General features: G+C 38.9%; 2 protein-coding genes across 5 annotated transcripts in view; one reads left to right on the forward strand and one right to left on the reverse strand.

Moving 5' to 3' along the window:
• The window catches only part of nphp1 (nephronophthisis 1), a 24,500-nt gene extending 8,210 nt beyond the window's left edge, over positions 1-16,290 (reverse strand). Inside the window, exons 1-21 of one of the 4 annotated variants that reach the window (XR_010573915.1) lie at positions 16,059-16,290; positions 14,470-14,531; positions 14,057-14,117; positions 13,666-13,799; positions 13,222-13,429; positions 12,582-12,683; positions 12,224-12,357; positions 11,979-12,024; positions 11,754-11,841; positions 10,875-10,969; positions 10,664-10,792; positions 8,886-8,960; positions 8,631-8,741; positions 8,477-8,559; positions 8,206-8,282; positions 7,986-8,085; positions 7,692-7,804; positions 7,538-7,611; positions 7,245-7,289; positions 6,251-6,557; positions 2,538-2,597 (exon numbers count right to left, since the gene is read on the reverse strand). Coding sequence is in view for 2 of the 4 variants with exons in the window: in XM_063491522.1 (XP_063347592.1) it covers positions 6,279-6,557; positions 7,245-7,289; positions 7,538-7,611; positions 7,692-7,804; positions 7,986-8,085; positions 8,206-8,282; positions 8,477-8,559; positions 8,631-8,741; positions 8,886-8,960; positions 10,664-10,792; positions 10,875-10,969; positions 11,754-11,841; positions 11,979-12,024; positions 12,224-12,357; positions 12,582-12,683; positions 13,222-13,429; positions 13,666-13,799; positions 14,057-14,117; positions 14,470-14,531; positions 16,059-16,175 (2,133 nt within the window). In the remaining 2 variants the exon portion in view is untranslated. Of the gene's footprint in view, positions 1-2,537; positions 2,598-5,736; positions 6,558-7,244; positions 7,290-7,537; positions 7,612-7,691; positions 7,805-7,985; positions 8,086-8,205; positions 8,283-8,476; positions 8,560-8,630; positions 8,742-8,885; positions 8,961-10,663; positions 10,793-10,874; positions 10,970-11,753; positions 11,842-11,978; positions 12,025-12,223; positions 12,358-12,581; positions 12,684-13,221; positions 13,430-13,665; positions 13,800-14,056; positions 14,118-14,469; positions 14,532-14,854; positions 14,983-16,058 lie in introns of those variants that run through there. The other 3 variants (XR_010573916.1, XM_065471871.1, XM_063491522.1) reach the window with 3 other exon arrangements.
• zgc:65997 (uncharacterized protein LOC794398 homolog) lies at positions 16,243-18,711 on the forward strand. The gene is made up of 4 exons (XM_063492186.1): positions 16,243-16,296; positions 16,620-16,797; positions 17,780-17,874; positions 18,520-18,711. The coding sequence occupies exons 1-4, from the start codon at positions 16,243-16,245 to the stop codon at positions 18,709-18,711; spliced, it is 519 nt and encodes a 172-aa protein (XP_063348256.1).
• The last annotated feature ends 2,714 nt before the right edge of the window (positions 18,712-21,425 follow it).

Below are 21,425 nucleotides of genomic sequence, written 5' to 3' on the forward strand. Positions count from 1 at the left end.
CACCAAGGTGATTCCCAAAACACTATTAGCTCAAAAACCTAGCCTCTCACAGCCTCGCACAGTGTGTCACATGTCCTAAAAAAACTGAGGAAACTGAGCAAGTGGAGGACAAAAGAAGAAGTGGCAACATGAGAAGCTTGAGAAAAACCAAGGACAACACTACCATATTCAGAACAATAAGTAGGACTTTAAATCCCGCCGAGGGTATGCATCCAGTAAGGGCCCCCAGTCTAGGTCCCCCCATGCTACCCAGGCTTACCTCAAAATATCATTAAGAGACACATAACTGAAGCCATGCTGCCCTTTGCCCATAAGCTGAGGAACCAGGGCACACTGATGAGAAGTGGGCTACTGGAACAAGCTATAAGTGGACAAGGCATGAGAATAGGGAATTGTTGAAGTGCTACTACGCATCTAACCCCAGCAAAAGGTGATACGTGAAAGAGATATGGAACCTATGGATTCTTTGACACCCAACATCTACACTAACATTGAAACGACTAGTACCTCAGTGTTCGAACATTCGGAATAAGCAAGTGCTGTCACAACTAGAGATTTTCCAGGTACAACACAAATGTTACGGCAGGGCAGAGGTATAATCATCCTCACACTCTGAGATTGGGTACCAAGTCCTCAAGAACAACTGGTGGTCCCTTTTAACAGCAAGAAACCTCCAGCAGAATCAGGCTAAGGGAGGGGTGGCTATCTGCTGCGACTGGTTTAAGGTGAAGGGAGAGGGACAGTAACACAGAGAATGAAAAATGTGAGTGAACTAGAAACAGTCAGTGCATCATGGCCGTAACAGCCCAAACTTATTGTAGTGTAACCAATGCAGGATTCAGGTTACCCTATATGCTTGCTTGAAAAGGACTGCTATATGAAGAGAAGGATTTTAAATTTGATCCTGGATTTAACAGGGAGCTAATGAATAGAAGCCAACATGAAATATGCTCTCTCTTTCTAGTCCCTGTCAGTACTTTTGCTGCAGCATTTTGTATCCACTGAAGGATTTTCAGGGAGTTTTTAGGACAGTCTGATAATAATGAATTACAGTAGTCCAGCCTAAAAGTAATTAATGCATGAACTAGCTTTTCAACATCACTCTGAGACAGGATGTTTCTAAATTTAGAGATATTGCACAAATGCAAGAAAGCAGTCCTACATATCTGTTCAATACATGAGCAGGTCTTGGCAGAAACACCAGCTGCTGGTATATATCCAACCGTCATCGGGGTAAAAGCACATTAAAGAACTTAAAACCGCAATCCTTTTCATCTTTGTGCAAATTAATTTATTCTTCATCTGATTAGTCTGATTTTAACCTGCACAAATATTGCATTTTAGATGTGACTTTGTGGCAAACACAATCTTAGAATAACTGTTGATGTTGTAGCTATCATATTGCAATATAAAACCCCCTCAGTCATTACCACCAGACAAACACACAAGACAGAATAAGCAGCCTTGAGAGAGACACACCTTGCACTAGATCCTCGATTCTGGATTTAGTTACAGGATACGTGCGTGCACACACACACACACACACACATACACACACACAAATACACACAAAGACAATGACAGAAAATGCATTATATTTTGTGTCCTAAGCCTGGACAACAAACCCATTGCACGTCCAGGGACTCAGGACTCCCCCAATACTGTGAACTCTAACCTTTTTTTATTTACATGTTTGCTCTACTAAGCTTCATAGGATTTATTCTATAGCTGTCAAATGACCTACACCCTCAAATATCATTGAATGCATTACAAACATGTTTTAATCATAACTGGATGTTAAGATCTAATAACTAGATATGTAGTAAACACTGTGGTTCCTGAAAATGCCTGAAGCATTTTAATATCTTTCAGCTCTTTTAGTTGGCTTACTTTCCGTTTGGTTAATGGTCCAAAACATCTAAGACTTTCCAGCTGTAACAAGTTCTTACAAAATGTCCACTGAATGCTACTTGAAACAAAATAAGCAAGTTAGCAACAGGTTTAACACAGTGTAGTTTTTAGCAGTTAAACAGCCAGATATTCACCTCAGGGAGTGATGGAAAGAAAGAAAGAAAGAAAGAAAGAAAGAAAGAAAGAAAGAAAGAAAGAAAGAAAGAAAGAAAGATGAGGAGAATAAAAAGAAACAAATGAAAACTACAGTAAAGATGCAAAACACAAAGGCACACACATATATACATTGTAACCCATTCACCTAGCAATTTTGTGCACAAGCTCTAATTTCTAACCAAATGTTGTATTAGTTCATCAAATCAAAATGGAAAAAACAAAAGGCTGTTTAAGCCATTAAAAGATAGTTAGTCTCCATTTAAATTAAGGGAAAGCTCTTTGAAAACATGAGATAGACACCAAATAATTATTTCAGCACATCATAAGGTAACACAAACTTTGCGTTTCCCAAACTGAATCTGTGATCATGATAATTCTAGATCCTCCACTATGAATCTATTTTTTTTCTTTTAATAATACTGATAGGACATTAAATCTGTGTGTGCATATTCTAGCATTTAACTACTTACTGTGTGAAATCCCCACCACTATCACCTCTTCTGCTTCTTCCTCCTTAGACAATAGTCCACCTGGGGCACAAAGAGAACTGGGTGAGAACGTCTCAGTTTTTCCATGTGATAACAATCAGGTCTACAGTTTTACAGTTTTTTCAGTCTGCAGTCCAGTATCATTTATATCTACACAATGATGGTCCGTGTTGAGTGATCTGCAGTGGAGTTAATACATTATCTTCACTTCAGTTAGCAAAGTGAGCTTGACGTGGCACAGATAAGATTTTTCTTTCCTGTTGACCACAATTTGAAAAAAGGAGCATCTGACAATACACCACGGCTTTCAAACAAAGTCACATTTTACTCTCTTTTTAAACAAACTCTTAATACCATGAGATTTGATAATGATGATTTGCAGCCATTCAGAGCCAGCCTCTACTAATCGGTGTATTCAGTCTATTGGTGTCTCTGACACTGCTCCCCCAGCCGAGTATCCTACACTTGCCACAGTTGAGTGATGGATAATCTTAATCACTGCGCTGCACACTTGAAAAGATCCAAAAGAACCCTTTTTGTATTAAGCGTCTGTGTTGGTTTTCTAGTTTAGCCAGTTGTCCGTGTGGACGTCCCAATACTTTTACTCCTCCGCCACATCAAAATCCTGTCCCAGCACAGATACAGGTCGTGTAGCCATCTTCTTCCATCTGAAGTCAATCATCATCTCTTTGGTTTTACTCCCATTCAGAAGTATATGATTTATCCCAGACCATTAGTCCCCTGTATTCCTCCTCCTGCTCATCACTTATATATCCAATCACTGAAGAATCATCAGAGTATTTCTGTAGGTAGCATGAATCAGAGCTGTATTTAGAAGTATGAGGTTACAAGGTGATAAGGAATGGAGATGGCACAGACCCCCCTCTACTGCCCACATACTGCCTTATATACCTGTCTGTGAGGTAGTCAGTAATCCATGAGATGGGGTACACGTTTACTGACATTGCCTGTAGTTTCTCTCTCAGTAGCAGCATTTACCAATGTCTAGAATTTCTGTTATTATGAAACCATCATATAACAAGAAGAAACATTTGAGCAAACCCAGAAGCTAGATCATTTTTGGCTCACACCCCTGTCAAGCAATTTTCATTCAAGTAAATGCGGTCATGGCTTCAGTTTTGTTTTTTGTTTTTTTTTGCATGGGAAGTTTATGTGTTTTTTTTTAATGGATAAAGTCTGCCCTTTTCCCCACATATGGAAAAAAGTAGTATATAGCAGCTAGTGACAATTAATTAACATATACAAAGTGTCCACAATAGTTCAATATTGTTTCTCCCCATGGTACTGTCCTCTTTTCTCTTTGAAGCTAGTGGAATTCTACACAGGTGACCTCATCTCACAGTGAGCACTGGAACTATACTGTACAAACTGGGAATAGGAGCCAGCAAGGCACAGTGGGCGAGTTTAGCAGTGGTTAGTACTTTGCTGTTGTGTTGTGTGTAGATATTTAAGAAAATCACTTTCCCAAGTGCAATATAATATTTTAATAGATAATTTCTTGACTAATCTCAAATAACATTGTCTCACCAACCCTGGAAACTTACTCAAACACATGTTAGATCATCATACCCATGCTGACTAACTGTATGATATGAGGTTTTGGAAACACCATTAAATGCCACTCTGGATTCTGTTTTCTTTACAGTGTAGCCTCACTACCTCTCTATAGGTACATAGTAAAATTATTTTCTGTTTAATCTGTAAGACTTAAATTTCATTAATTATTATTTTATTTTATTATTTTACCGTCTAGATACCATGGGAAAAACACATCTTGCTCATTGCTACTGTCAATCAAGGGATAATCTAAAACCTGTAAATATAATTCAGGACCAAACACTTCTCTGTCCCTTCTGGGCTTCACAAAGAGTTTCTTTTCCCTTTGTTTGACACAGCCCTGGGATATCTTACTACTATTACCCTGATGGTAATCCAGTTTTGTTTTGTTTTTTCAAAGCTTATCAACGCTCCGGTCATCAGGGACAGCATACAGCAACCGCAGCAACTGCACTGGAATGTGGAAATACAGGATGTGGAATATGAGTCACCTGCAAACAGTGCACCAACAAAAGGCTTGGTGTGTTTATACACATTCAGAAAGACCACTTTAGGTATTGGGCTGGGGACTTGGAGTATCACTTTGGGGAGGGTAAAGGCTTTATAGTCAGTGTTCAGTTAAACAAGACTCTGTTTGAAGTTCAAACAGAAGGTTAAATGTGTGTTAGTTTCAAGGTTAAGATCATGTTAGACGATGAGGGGATGTAATAGAAATTACTAACATGCTGATAGGTGTTTGCACTCTTTGTCATTTTGGAAATATTCTTACTGGCTTTGTTGCTTTTCTTGAGTAGCATGACATGGCTGATATATTCATGTCTTTAGGGTACAATTAAAGTTACTGTAGTCAGTTGTCAAATACATATGGGGAAATAAAATCTGCCCTTAAGCATCTCTACTCATCAATTAACAGGTTACATCTTATTCCTTTCTTTTTTATTCAGAATGTGTTGGGGGATATATGTGAAGAGTTTAAAGCAACATTTCCTAACATCTTCATATTACAAAACCAACAGTGTAAATAATATGTATTTTTTAAAGGTCTTATCTCATAAATTAAACCCTAATTTTCATATTTTAAAAGTCTGAACTGTGAACCATGATTACAGAAGCCTTAAATGCCTTTCAAACAACTTTTTCAGATTTCATTCCCAATGAAATATGTTTACTGTGACAATATATATTTTATCATAAAAAAGTATGTTGAATTGCTGCAATAAATGTTGCTTTGGATGTGAAGCCGTAACTGACAGCACCCAAACTGACCCAACCTCCTAGTGCTCCTTGGCTTTTATACCAGGCTATAAAAAGAACACAGCGGGCCAATTATTAACTCCTGTAACCCTACACTACACACCCTCCCAAACAAGCACATACACACACAACTGATGTTGAAATAATGGGTGGGGCTCAGAACCCAGTGAGATGACAGGGCTTAAAAAGCACCTTTGTGGATGTAAATAAGTGATAAAAACACAACTTTTATCATACAATTTAAATTAAAACATGCCAATAATGTTACCATTACTGGCATTAGTGGCACTCATTGTCCCTTTTTTAATCCTGTAACTTATTTTTTATCTTTAAGAGGAAGGACGTTGATTCTGTGATTAAATACAAAATAAATAAAACATTTTATTTCACAGCTACACAGACTACGATCAGTGCCTTTGGTAAACATAAGGTTCGCAAAGACGTGTATGCTCAGTAGTTTAGCAGAAGCAGAAAGGAAGTAAAGCGTGTTGGACATGTGAGTTTTGTCTTGTTTTCAACAAATTCAGTGAAAAACCAATGAAGAATTGCCCTATCTTGTCACATGTTTTATCTTAGTGTATCTAAAATATGATATAATTAATATCATCTGTGCCATGGACCAAAACTAAAACTATAATAACTACATGAAAGACTAACTAGGTTATAGTATGTGATATATTGTAATGAAAAACAGCTACTAAAGAGGAAGCCCGGTCTTGCAAATTTCAACCACTGCTGGTTTTGGTCTTCTTCATTAAAATTTACTAAAAATAATAAACATATAGAATATTGCGAGCTTTAACCTTTAATTATTTTCAAAATATATGTTAAAATTAGGATAATTAATTTCAACCAAATAGCACCTTCAGCCAGAGGGAGATGACGTTACTGTCACCACGCCACACGGAGAAGGTCAAAAGTCAATTCTGTAACATCAAAAGCGAGATGCGTGTGAGCGCCATCAACAAAGACCTCAGGAACTCCTGACCGGCCGGTGTTGTTGCGTTGGTTTTTCAACGTTTCCAGCATTGCGTAAATGACTCTTGCGCGTTGTTCCTCAGAGAGCGGGTCCGCCCAACGATAACAGGGCAGCGATGGAGAGTGGAGCAGGAAATACACAGATGACATGTAGACTTTAACAAACTCCAGTTTTAGATAGGAGAGGTCCCTCTGTAAACACACAGGGAGAAAGCTTTAGTTCATATTCACATCTCAGTGTAAGCCACCCAATCTATTATACTGACAGCATCCTCTACAGGTTTGAGCTGGTATTACGCATCCAAAGATGCGCTTCCACCATTTCACAGACTGTTACTGAGTTTAATTAATTAAACCAGGCAATGAATACTTCTTCAAAGCTACCTTTTACCTAACCAAAACATCCTATTTCCTCTTTGTTCCCAAAAAGAAAGCAGATCCCCAACATATCACTTTGTAATGGGATCTGTGTCCCAAAACCCTGTTTCCAAAAGAGTTGTAATAATGCATAAAATGTAAATAAATCCAGAATGTCTGGCCTGCAAATCATTCAATCCCTTATATTTGATTAAACATGACAAAAAGACATATTAAAATCCTGAAAGGAAAAAATAATTAAATTGATTGCCTGATTAATATATTTACAGGTTTGCATATGCTTCCATCCAGACACAGCACCACCGAGACAACTACACTTAAACTCAAACTCAGCAGATATTTAACAGAAAAATACAGTTTCTCAGTCATTTTATAATGACTGTCATTATACTATTTAGTGGTATGTAGTTCAAATAATTTGCATTCCATTTTTTATATTTACACAGGGCCAAAATGTGTTTGGACACAGAGTTGTATAACTACACACCTACACGCACGCACCTTTTGTGCTCTGTTCATGTTAGTCTCAGCATCCAGCCAGGCACTCTGGAAGAAACACAGTTATTTGAATATTCAGTTGTTCTTACCATCAAACAAATGTGATGGGTCATACCACTTAACAAGCTTTAAACTCTCTCTATATATAATCACACATTATTTTTACTATGAGAATATTAAAAATAATCTCACAGAAATCATCTTCAACAAGCAGAATTTCCGCTGTGTTGATAAAGCAACAAAACAAAGGAGCAGTTGTTGAATCTTATTTGAATGACAAATGTGACTTTTCTCACCCTGAGAGCATCTAACAGGTCTGGCTGGTCCAACAACACAGGAAAGGTTGAAAGTATAGGACTGCATATTAGATCTGAAAGAGAGATAATGGTATTAAACCCAGAGCTGTGAATGTGATCGGTTTGGATAAGAACCACTGACAGTGCGAGCTACCTGCATTCTGCATTGTGGGCCTGTCCATCAGCAGTGCGTCTGCGAGCAGATGCCTGTGCAGAACCAGCAGATGGATGCAGTTTAGGCAGTGGAGGAGAGTATCTGGAAGGACACTGAAGAGAAAAAATGTACTTATCACAAACATATACATGCACGCACATACATGCACACAGGGATATATCTGAGATGAGTCAGGAATGAGTCCAAATAAACAGAGGAAGGCTTTATGGATAAGATATTCTACTGCAGGTGTCCAAGCACAGTGGCAGTCTTTTTTTTCACTGATCTTCTAACCTGAGCTGTGTTTGCGTCCGGCTGTTGGCTGATTTCAGCTTAACAATAAGTTTGGGCTGCCGCCTGGCTTGGAGCATCTGCTGGAAAACACCGCTTGGAGCTGAAAGGAGAGGAGATACACTCATTAATATAACATAAAAACTCTATTATTTTGTTTCTATTTTTTTTTCCTTTTATTATTTTAAGATCAAAATGTACTGAGTCTGCCATTTCTCCTTACATCCTCTAGTGGGTGACGCCTCCACTGCTACATCCTTCTCATATGGAGTGCCACCATTCACAGGCAGTTCATAGGTCCTGTACACAGTAGATAATTAGATTTTTTCAAGTGCGCATTTAATAATGTCAGTGGTTTTGTGCTAGGTGTCATTTTACTTCGTTAATCTTTTCAAACTGTAGGTGTCTAAAGAAAAGATATTCTGATATATTTTTGCAGCTTTTTCTGCATATGTCCGGATGACTGTAAAAAAAAAAAAAACATTAATATGTACCTGTTCGGCACAGGATTTCCTGCATCATCGGTCAATTTGAGGAAAGCCCAACCACAGCTTAGGTCTCCTCTCTCCCCAGTAGACTAAAACAGAGACACTTTTTTTTTTTCCTTATATACATTTTTGTAATTCGCAAAATTGTATGCACCCTTACGTTTCGTATAAAAGTGACTCCTAATTCAAAGAGGATCCCGAGGTTAGGAGACGCAGAGTTGAAGCGCAGAAAACAGTCTCCATCCAAGAGGGTGGGCAAGATGCCGGTCACCTTGAACAGACACACACATGAACACATGCTGAATTTCACATTTCTCACAATTTCTTTTTTTTTCTTCTTTTGCAGAGCCTCAGTACAAAGAGTCTGCAATTCAGTTTGTGTTGTAAGGTTACAAACATAGCAACCTCCTCATACCCTTGGAGAGAAGCTCCAGGTCTTTGGGCTCTTGGCGTTGTAGGCTGCCCTTATTATGTGGATGTTACTCAAAACCTGAAACACAGTGAAACTCATGTTGAAAAAAGCAAGAGAGTGAGGGAATTAGATACAAAGAGTTAAATCTGAAAAAAACCCTGCATAAAAATTTTCCTGTTTTATGGCAGAAACGTGTTCTCTGTTGTCTGAGTTGAGCTGAAATGTGACTGTTTCATAAGCTTACACACTTAAAGAGACCAATACATGATTCCTGCCACTAAAGTAATCAAGGATATGAATTACTACATCCACACTAGCCCGGTTAAATTTGAAAGCGGCATTTTCGTCTGAAAACGCTCCGCGTCCACACTATCGTTTTCAGTTGTTTTCACAGAGTTGTTGATCCACGGCCGAAAACGCTTACGTTCCAGTCCTGCGCATGCATGAAACGCAAGACGATTCGACCTGCCTCATTTCTGTCTGCTGCTTATTTACTTTCCGGCTCTTTGAAACGTCGCGGCAAAATGTTGAGGAAAAGCACCGAGTTTTTAAATGGACTAACAATGAGGTGGAGTTGTTGCTGCGAGTAACACAAAAGTACAAAGTTGCAAAGCAAGTGAGAATTAAAGAATTTGAAGAAAAGCTATCTGGAGCATGTACAAACTGATATTAATCTTTAATAGGGCTGTCAAAATTGAGAACAAACAAAACAACTGCTGTACAATGCCCTCCGCTATCTTAGTTTAATTGGTCACATGACCGCATCACATGACTAAAATGTATCATCAACTTTGAAAAGGTTCCGGGTTCGCCGTCCACACTGCTACGCGAAAACGGCGTTTTCAAATGTATCCGCTTTGGAAAGCGTTTTCAAAACGCTACGTTTTCCTTGACCGAAAACGCTGTCTCAGTGTGGACATAAGGCCAAAACGGAGAGAAAAAGATGCGTTTTCAAATGAAAACGTATTAGTGTGGACATGGCCTTTGTGTAACACAACAACAGAAGTTGTTTTCACACCTCAGTTTCCCTAAACAGATGCTGTTGTAGGAAATGAAAGAAATTTGTCATCATGACCTCTTTGGGATTGAATTGTAAGACACAAATGTCTAAAATTAAAGAAAACATTCTGCTACCTCATTGTTCAGAATGTCCGGTAATTACAAACAGAAAGTTTTTTCTAATTCACGGAAAATGTGGACTCACTGAAAAAAATTTAAATCTAGAATCTTTGTAGGGCTTATCCCGGCCCCTAGCCATAATGTTTGACACCTCTGTTTTACCTAATACACCAAAAGTATTAATAAAATTAATTATACTCTGAAGAGATTTGGAGAAAGTAAAGAAGTGCAGTAAAAAATTACAGTACAAAAGAACGTAATAATGATCGCTCCAACCAAGGAAGAATGGAAGCAAATGTTTCCTTGATTCTGTTTGTAATGACGACAGTGGTATAAGCTTTCTGCACAAGCAAATATGCTAAGCCATAAATTCTAGATGTGTAGATAAGGTTGAAATAGCTCTTTTTGCAGACTACTGTACACCACTTTATACAGCATATTTTAGTCTATTTAGAGTGACGCAAAAAAGAAAAAACTTCATATAATGAAGCGTTCAGGATCTTTCTCAGTTCTCTAAATGTTTGTGACTTAGTACCTTTATTGGTGTGTTGCATAAATTTATGTTGTAAAAATGTGCTCATAATGGTTTTAAATGATTTCTTTTTCATTTTTTGTCATGGACTAGTGTCTAAAATAAAAGTATACAGAGACAACCATGATACCTGAGTTCCGTCAAAGGCGCAGAGGCGGACGTGCCGGCTGAGGACTTGAACACCAACCCCAGGAGTAGGAATCATCCTGCAGCTCCACAAACTGAAACAAACACTCGTGCTGACCTGCCGAGGACGAACCTACACCACAGGAGAATCACACAGTAGGCAGGTTTATGACTATAGTCGCTGGTAAGTGTCAGAAACACAGGGACAAGCTCACCTTGCCAGTGTCTGGGTCCAGGAAGAGGTCTTTAAAGGAGAGCTGTGATTGGCTGAGCTGAGGCTGAATGTAATGACTTCCTCTGTATGTTGCACCTAGTAAAGGACACAAAGGGTTACAGCTTTGCCCTTAAAGTCATGTAGCATTGGCTTGTTAGATAAATATTACTATTTACAGTGACAGCTGTTTCTATCAATATGGTAACAATAAGGTAAAAATTGTTCATCTAACTCATCATTCAATCTACTGTACCAAAATGATGACTACAGTAATAAAAATAACATCCAGTATAACTCACCCAGTATAAACTCTTAATTGTTGAAGCCTGTGCAGTTATGAACTTGAACAATTTTAAATGTCTTTTACCCAGCTCCTGTATCTCACAGTGTCAGCTGTTCAAGCTGTTTTAAGTTTTGGGTGTCATCTTAGTTTAAAGCCAAATTTCCATTAAGATGCAACAATTTGTATAATTGTTGATTTTTCCAAATATAAATGTGACACATCCTGTGATTTCTGCTTCACTAATGCAAGGATTTGTTACTACCTTGGAATACATTACTTAGAATTGGGGAAATGTCATTCACATTTTTTGCTGCTTTATAGAAAAATTATACATTGATAAAGTAACTGGCAGAAGTTGAGTAACTGGCAATGAAAACACTGTTTTCTCCTAGCCCTATAACAGCCACTTAACCTGTAGGATGATGTCAGGCAGCACTAAGGGAGCCAGGTCTGTTCACCACCAGTGGACCAGCAAGCTCTAGGATTTACTGAATTCTGCCAGTGCTTCCAAAACTGCACAGATCCCCCATTGTGGGCAGTTTATCCAGTTTACCTCTTTCTCTCTCTCTCACACACACACACATGCTGCATAATGACCTTCCTCCACCAGTAATTTATTGAGAGTTGATGGTCTGAATCCTGAAGGTATAGCACCCATGGCGGAGAGCACATCTGTTGCATCAATCTGCCACAGACACACGATAAAACCATAAAACGTATTTAATACAGCGCTAAAGATTGTGAATTCAGTATTTGCTGTTGGGAAAATTAATAGCAGTTTCAGTTCTTGTAGTTATAACTGTAGAGTATAGAAAGTCGCACCTCACTCAGAGCCTTTTTGACTGTAGACCAGTTAGAATGTGAAGCACTGTCAACAAAAACAAAAGAAAAGAAGAATAATTATGTTATTCATTCACACCAGTAAGTAATATTTTTATGTTGCCATTAATCTGGATAAATTTAGTTTTCAAAATTATCTTCCTTTTCAACAAAGTCTCTCAAGTGCAGGGAAACAGATCCTGGAAGCTTAATGCCATTTAATAAAAATAAAATAAAAAACTTTCAACCTCCGTTTGTCTGGATCATCAGTTAATTCTTCACTATCTTGATTTTTCTCCTCTTCCGACTCCTCCCTTTCATCATCTTCTTTTGAATCATCGTCATCATCATCATCATCTTCATCATCAACACTAGAGCCAATCTAACACATTATGGTTACATTTAAAATACAATCAGAAATCATATCCTGTTATGGTCTTTATCTTTTTTGTCAGTCTATACTAATATTAAAAACACAATAAATAAAGAAAACTGCTGCAGGCTGCATTTTAATGTTCTCAGTAATGTTTTATAATTCCTTCAGCTAAACACTTGTCTAAATGAAAATTCATAATGTTGGACTTGCTATCGTTGCAGATTTTGTACCTTCAGGAAGGTTTTTGGAACCACTCCTCTGCTGCCTTTAGTGTTCTGAGCCAGCCACCATCCATCTGCTGTCTTCCTGATAATCCTCAACACCTCCCCCTTCTGAAACAACAGGCCACAGAACACCATGTAAGTTCACATAACTCACACATTTATAACAAACAGATGAGATCAAACGCAGTTCATCACAGGCATGTCTAAAATTCAGATGTGAGGATAAACCTATCTTCCTAATCGGTTAAGTACTTGATTAAAAATTAACCGGCAATGGAATAAGATTCATTAACACAAAGGGATATCAAATTGGATAAGTGGAAAAAGATGGATGGATGGATGGACATAACGATTAATAAAGCTTATAAATTACACTACAGTGCACTAGACTACATGCCAATGTCTACCAGACACATCATAGAAATGTTTAAAATTAAAAAGGTATATAGTTTTCAGAAATATGTAAATTACATTTGTTACTTAATTCAGGCCTGCAAGACTTGAAGAAGAAGATTTGGATGGCTAGAGCGCCCTCTTCTGTTGAAACTAAATATTATACAATATCGCTTTTAACATGCAAGGGGAAAGAATCCAAGCTCTAAACATCCTAAATATATTGCTGACATCAAGGCTGTTTATATTTTACCCGAACAGACAGATCTCCTTCCTGCTCTCCTTTGAAATCACTGAGGACCATGTAGATGCGAGCATCTGACTGAGATGGCGGTTTCAAATCTCGCCTCTCATCACCGGCAATGTTGTTATCATTTTCTACATGCTCTTCTTCATTGTCGTTACTGTCTTCGTCATCGTCTTCTTCAGCACTATTTTCACTATCTTCCTTTGAAACATTACTGTGGACCAGGGAATAATTAAGTGAAAAAAGGTATTCTTAGGTCAGATTTGTCATTCATTTGTCATTGAATCTGTCAGATAAACTGATGCTTTGCAATGAAGCATGCAGATTAAATTGTTGTGGGGAAGTCAAGCCCCCTGCAGCAAGGACTATAAAGTACATACACAGATCAACAACAAAAAAACTCTACCATCCCAGTTTTCCTTCTTTGCAATTAGCACACATTTCACTAACCCTGCTTCAGTGCTAGGTCCTGGTGGCGACAGCTCCAGAGAGAGAGTTTTTAGACGCTCCAAGATGTTTTGCACTCGTCGCTCCTCTTCCTGTTTCCTCTGATCATAATTCCCCACTGGAGCCAGCTCATCACCCTGAAAGATCAAGCACTAGCTTATGATGGCTAATTAGCTACACTGCTGTCAACCATGCAACATTTTCCACAAAGACTAATTAATATATCGATTTGCTGCTGTAAGTAATGACAACTGCCTTAATAAAAACAACTAATATTAGTCAAGTAATATCACTGATTGCTTCCAATTGTTGGCATCGAAAGATTATATTAAATCTGTGTACAATAATAGTATTTGAAAAGGTTGAAAAGTTTCTTAAAGATTAGAAAACTAACCTTGCTCAGTTTCTTCAGTGTCCTTAGTGTCTCCTCTGCTGACATTTGCAGTTTTTGGCATCTGTTTGCAAGTAGATATCAAATTGTCAAGCATTCCATAAAGTAGGTGATCGGGGCATGTGGTAGAGAGGGTCATCATGCTGAAATATCCTTGGGCAGACTGATAGCGAACTCACTGATGTACCCATTGCAGTCTGAGTACGTGTGTAATTGTTAGAAAATGCTGATACAATCCTGTATGGATTTGTGCGTGACTGGGTGAGTGACACTTTTAGCAGAAAACCCTTTGAGTGCTCAACTGAGTAGAAAGGCGCTATATAACTACACACAAGGATTTCAATGTTGAAACAGGTGAGGGTGCTCATCTTAAGAGTAAGGAAGGGCACTGCTGGTGCTCTGCCACAGTTGGTTACCTTCGAAAGGCCTCTTCAGTGGATCCAGCCTGGCTCTGTGGATCCTTCTCCAGACTGTCAACCTGTGAAAGTGTTTAAATCAATGTACAGTTAAGTTTATATTGATGATTATGTCGGTTTTTATCTTGGTTTACATTGCTAACTCACAGCAGTGCATCATAATGAATTGTTACGAACAGATGCTAATCAATATTTATGCTAGCGCATGCCACGTCGGTAAAGGGCTTATAAGACAAAAGTGTTTAGAGAAACAGTCAAGTTCAAGCCTCGGGATCACTTCATTTCGAAAAAGCTCTGGTGGTACATGTGCAACAACTGCATAACGTTCAGTCCGAACAGTTTGGTGCAGTCGCACCTAAGTTTAAAGCGTCGTTCTTGAACTGACCTGTTTTTTTATTTCATCCACTTCTCTCTGGGCTAGCTGCAAAGGTCCTCTTCTTTTTAGTGGCATCACACGGTCCGTGTGTTAGCTGATCTCCTAGCTTGCTAACTGACGCTAGGCTTCCAACAGTTGCTAAGCAACTGACTTCTTCTTCGATTTTTTTTTTTAATTGTCAATGTAATTTCCGTGCTCATTGTGGGTTTGTTTTAGTCAGCATATTTCGCTTATGTAATATATTTTTATATATTCGTAAATGAATTAACGCGATATTAACACAAAGACTATGTTTTCTGTTTTTTCCGCAATTATTGGCAGTTTACAAGCTTACATCAAGCTACCGCCGCCTACTGGTCTGGATATTTTCTCACGATTCCTTGAAAAATTACTGATGTTACTGCGACTTCATAATGTTGGAGTTGTTTGTGTTTAATGCGCATTTAATTCAGATTCAGTGCCATAAGCGTAAAAACTGATCGGTCTAAAGCCAAATTTTGGATCAAAAGGCAAAACTACCATTATTTATTGTAATCATATATGAATCCAAATACCCTCCAAATTATGATGTAATACATTTGCATTTCCTCTAATACTAGTTTTTAAATTCTAGATGTTTGATGCTTTTACAGGTTTTATGTCCAAAAAAGATAACAAAAAATATTACTGATATTTTTACTTCTCTTCCAAATCGAGCGTGACCCTCCCTTTCCCCCCCCCCCCCAATAATCCTCAGCTTTTGACTGCTCGAACCCATCCAGCACCACATCTACAACTTGGTCAATACGCCCTGTAAAATATATCACTCTTTCAAAGGACACTTGCAATGCACAGTTGTGTAAGTGCTTTCAGAAAGACCTACAGGGGGCGTACGTTACGTCCTTTGCCTTGCGTGTTACCTTCATTGCCACTTGTAATTTTCTTTTCCCCAAATTTCAAATGTATAATTTCAAAACATGCCGCCACTGTAACAGCGTTGGTTTTTATAAAAAAGTTCGCTTATGAGCCCTATTAAGATGTCGTTCGGCAAGCGTCCTCGCTAAATTGCCCCCGATTTTCTGTGTTACGACCCTTTGAGTGGCAGTGAAGGCAGCAAACACTGTTCGTTATGTCATTTATCAACCATGGCTGCACCCGTCGCTCTTATTCAAGGTGCGAGCAGAGGACTGGGCTTTGAATTCTGCAAATATATACTTAAAAATAAATCACTCACTACTGTTGTAGCAACATGTCGAAACCCGGACGGGGCTGCAGAGTTGCGGAGCCTGGCCAGCCAACACCCGGGCCGACTGATGGTCCTCAGAGTCGACGTGAACCACGAGGAGGACATCCGCGGAGCTGCAGAGAGGGTTAAGGAGAGCTTCGGTCGGCTGGATCTAGTCGTCAACTCCTCGGCGATGCTTCACCCTTCGGGGAAAGGAGAGACCAGCTTGAGGGATGTTTCTGCACAGGTAGACCTTTGTTTTAGTGTGAGAAGCCACATTTCCGTAAAAACTGGAGTAAAAGTTAGTTTAACTCACTGTCGTGAGTCAAACTGTTGCCTGTGTAGAAAATACATGCACAGAACTAGTGCAAAAAACTTGGTGAGACACCATCATCATAGAGGCATTTGATTTTCCCCTATAGTGGTACATACATTGGACTTTTTCTAACAATCTCTGGTGGTCCTTAAACTGTACTGGTGATGTCTGTGTCCAGCAAGAGAGTCTGAAATCGGCAACACCAAATTCATTAAATCCTTAACCTAAATAAGTAACTTTTTTCCCATTTTCAGGGTATCATTTCCACCTTAACGACCAATACAGTGGGTCCCCTGGTCATGGCCAAGTATTTCTCCCCCCTTCTTCTTAAGGGCAGTGGTGGATTTGGTCAGCAGCCTGCAGAGAAAGCCAAACAGCACAGCGGGATCATTGTTAACATCACAGCGAAAGTGGGATCAATTGGAGACAATGGTATCTGGTGGTTCCAAAACACTTTGTGCATACATGTCATGTAGGCAGTGGCAGTTCCAGACCAAATTTACCAGTGGGACCAGTGTTTTTTGTTGTTTTTTTCATCGGGGCACAGAACACAAAAAATATTTTTTAAATGTATTAAGTCACATACTGTACAGGATTGATAGTCTCTATTTCTGATCCCTCGTTCTCTGCATCCTCTCCAGCTAACTCCTCTGTTGCTCTTTCATCCCCTCATGATCTTCATCCTCTCCCTCTACACTGTTCTTTGTTAACAGGGGCAAAAAAAGGACATATCTTTTTTCTTTTCATGGCAACTGATGTTGTTCCCAGTTTTCAGAAACTGTAAACTGTATATGGCTAAAATTAAAAGTGCAACACCTTCATTTTTAATTTCTTGTTAAAGTGTAATTATGAAAGGAGAAAATGAAATTGGTCCCTAACCCTGTAGGGACTGAATTTGGCGCTTATTAAAATAATGAAGCTGGATTTCATTGTAATGAACAACAGTAGTAACACGCGTGTCAAACACTGACGTCCCTAAACTGAATCGTATTTCTCACCTCCGTCTCGTTACCTCTTTTCACTTTAGTCAGCTTTAATATTTCACGCTAGTGGTCTTCTTTCTCCTTTCTTCTTGTTCCAAAACCCACCGGCTAAACGGCTCCAAATTTAAAAGAGCAAGCGTGCAGCACCCTAAACAGTCCATGTTGAACACTGCAGTAATTTAGTTCCAGTTACCGTGCCACTGCATATCACCATAAGAAATCAATTAATTATTATCTCTTGAGCACAGAGGCCTGAGCTAGTTCTACGGGGGCACTGGCCCCTGTCTAAAACCACCTATGCATGTAGGCAGCACCACTTTTGTCACTTAGCTAAAGGACAGAGCATAGTTACAAAGCAGATATTTCTCTTTTGTTATAATGTGCATGCATGCACAGTGGTAAAATGTTCATCTCTAACACTTTCTTCTCAGGTCTTGGAGGTTGGTACAGCTACAGAATGTCTAAAGCAGCTCTCAACATGGCCACTAGGAATTTGTCTATAGAGCTGGGCCGCAGTCGACCCAAGGTAAGTGTTTTCATATGTCCTGATGCATGCTCAATCATCAAGTTAAGGAAATCCCAAAAAGTTTATTCTATTCATCTGGTTGTTTGTTTGGTTGGCGTTTTCAGTGGGAGAAACCTTTTGTCATTCGTCCAAGTGGCTTCCTCCCTTATGTGTCGGGAGTATCAGAACAGCTGAGATGCATTTTCTCTTAAGACCGGGTCTCTGTTGGTTTCAAACCTCAAGACACATTTTGCCAAAAATTGGTCCACCCCAAAGATCTGGTCCCCTGGCACAAATAGAGTAATATACTGTACGCTGTTTAGTGCCAGGAGGATTGCCAGGATTTATACATCGGGGAAATTAAACAACCTCTGGCTAAATGGATGGCACAAGAGCTAACTTGTAAGGCCAGGACTCCGCAGTCTGTTCACACCTACAGGCTGTTAGATACTCTTTCAATGATGAGGATGTACACATCCTGGACAGGGAGGAACGCTGGTTTGAGCAGGGAGTCAAGGATTTACATGAAAAGGGAAAAAAACATCTCTGAGCCTAAGGCCTAAGAAGCTTGTTACTGGTGTTTGTATCTTTCTCTTAGAGCATGGGTTAGGGTATGCCCTTGTACATAGATCCCATAGCCCATAATGATGTGTTGTTTTTTTCCAGGTTGTTTGTGTGTCCCTACATCCAGGAACAGTGAACACAGACCTCTCCAGGCCTTATCACCGGAATGTGCCAAAAGACAAGCTGTTCAGCGCTGAACACTCTGTGAACTACCTAATGAGCATCGTTGACACACTAAATATAGAAAAGACTGGAAAAGCGTACAGCTGGGATGGAACTGAACTTCCGTGGTAGAATTTCTAAGAGATGAATTTCACCACTTCTGCTCTTAATGGTGAATTTCTGAGCAGTGTTGAGACAATGTGGAGATGAGCTGGACTTCATGCTATTGCCATACAAGACATTCGTGCTCAAGTGACAGTTCAGATGGTCAATGAAAAACCTCTTTTACTACCTCATAATTATCCAAAGTGCTTAAATCATCTGTAGCACATACAGCTTTTGTGTGAAGCCATTATTGACAATGTATCTGGTTTTGATATTTCATACAACTCATGTAGTTTAGCACTGCTCATTGTGATGGTAAAAATCATGTAATATCTCACTAATCTTGACGTCTTTCCCTAATTCAGTAATATCATCAGGTGGTTTGTATTAAAGGTGTATAAATTATCTGACTGTTTAAAATTTGTGGTTGCATTACACACACACAGTCTTTTATAAGCAACCAACAGTTGATCTTAAAGTGAAGCTAACTGCAGGGATAATCAGAATGAAGCTTTAGCAACATCTGGATAAGGCAGTCATTTTGGAAACAAGTGCTGTGGACATACAGTATGTTTTAAGAAAAAAAAAGATTGCATGGGTGGAGTTATTCCGCTAGTAAATAGTTGCACAAAGACTAACTCCTAAAGATAAAATTATAAAATCCTTTACATAGGATCTGTAAGATTTTTTTCCTCCACATTAAGACTGAAACTGATAGTGATAAAAGTTAATCCCAAAGAATCTGACTCTTTATAAGAGCATCTTAGGTGGAAAAACTATTATAGGTGAGGAGAAGGATTTCTAAGAGTTTCTTTTGCAGATGAGAAAATGGCAGAAAGACAAAGAGGCACAAGACGCCATATATTGTGCAAATGCTGAATTGCTTGTTAATGAAAGACTACAGGTTAGAGCAGGGGTGGGCAATCTCAGTCCACGAGGGCCGGTGTCCCTGCAGGTTTTAGATCTCACCTTGGGTCAACACACCTGAATCACATGATTAGTTCGTTACCAGGCCTCTGGAGAACTTCAGGACATGTTGAGGAGCTAATTTAACCATTTAAATCAGCTGTGTTGGTTCGAGGACACATCTAAAACCTGCAGGGACACCGGCCCTCGTGGACTGAGATTGCCCACCCCTGGGTTAGAGTGTGCATTGGGTGTTATTTGTTGTCGATGCCATCAAAGTTGAACTCAAAATTCCTGCACAGTGAAACGGTGCCAGATATAAAGGTGAAGATATTTGGCAACTGGAAAAACACTGGACTGCAGCAGTCATGGCTCAGTCTGTTGCAATCTTCCACCAGAGGTGTAATCACAAAACAATTAGTGCTTTCACAACCTCATATATTCAGAAAAAGTTAATTTGATATGTAATCATAAGAAAATAAATACAACTCCCATAATGTAAATAGATTACTGCATTTGTAGGCTTTTGGTTTTGTAAGTTGCTTTTTAAAACAAGATTTACACTTTAAATAAAAGATTTCACTACATATAAGATAATATTCATAGTTACACAGTTACGTCTATGACTAGGTGGGTCAGTTTTACTTTCAATTATAAAGCATGTGTCTTTTTGTTTAATTGTTGTTGGTCAATAATTGTTAGTCAACCTATGTTTCACAAGTAGTAATGAAGTCAACCACACCTCATCACTGAGGTAGAGGTTTCAGTGTTTTACACAGAGGATGGTTTTTAATTTAGAGCATCTAAAATTACATTAAGGATCAGCTCTGAGCCCCTTCTTGTTTACAGTGGTGATGGACAGGTTGACAGATGAGGTCAGGCTGGCGTCTCGATGGACTGTAATGTTTGTAGACAATGTCAGAGTAGGGAGCAGGTGAACAAGAACCTGGAGAGGTGAAGGTATGCTCTGGAGAGAAGATGAATGGAAGCCAGTAGAACACAAAATAGATGTGTGAATGAGAGAGAGAGAGACAGGTGTAACAATGAAGATGGACGAGTTTACAAGATGGCAGTGAGACTTGCCATGATGCATGGTTTTGTAGACAGTGGCACTGAAAAAAAGACAGGTGGCAGAATTGAAGATGTTGATGTTTTCACTGGGTTTGACCAGAGTGGACACGATTAGAAAGGAACATATCAGAGGGACAGCTCGGGTTGAGTGGTTTGCAGACAAAGTTGAAGAGACAAGGCTGAGATGGTTTGGACATGTGCAGAGGAGGGTTGTGGCACCTTTGCACAAGCCAAAACTGAGAAATAAAATAACTATTTTAAAAAGTAATCACATTTTAATCCTGTTAACACAGATTTGTATTTGCTGTAGAGGAATTTAAGTAGGGGCCCAAAACATTTCTGTAAAGCTGCAACATTCCAGTTTCTACATAAACCTGGCACATTTCTTCAAATTTAGAACTTTTGCTTAAGTGCCGATTTAAAATATTTGCTTTGCTAAATGAATCCTGTTTTATAATAAGATTATAGGCAGTTAAATTACTATATTTGTCAAGCTAGTGTGATTTCAACAGAAGTTTTGAAACAACACTGAATCTTTACCAAAGGCAACATTCAGACAGCATATATTTTTAATTATGTAACTTTGTGGGTTAGAGGTCCACCACAGTCAGAGGAAAAAACCCAGATTTATAAACTGTATAACAGGGAGCATGACGCCAACAGGAACAGTTTTAATGTTTTAAATAGACTGACTTAGTAGATAAAACTGATTGTTTCCCTTTTCTGTGAACATTTACTGTGACGGAAAAAAATCTGATGAACCA

Source organism: Pelmatolapia mariae, linkage group LG13 (genome assembly GCF_036321145.2).
Source record: "Pelmatolapia mariae isolate MD_Pm_ZW linkage group LG13, Pm_UMD_F_2, whole genome shotgun sequence".
Lineage (NCBI taxonomy): Eukaryota > Metazoa > Chordata > Actinopteri > Cichliformes > Cichlidae > Pelmatolapia > Pelmatolapia mariae.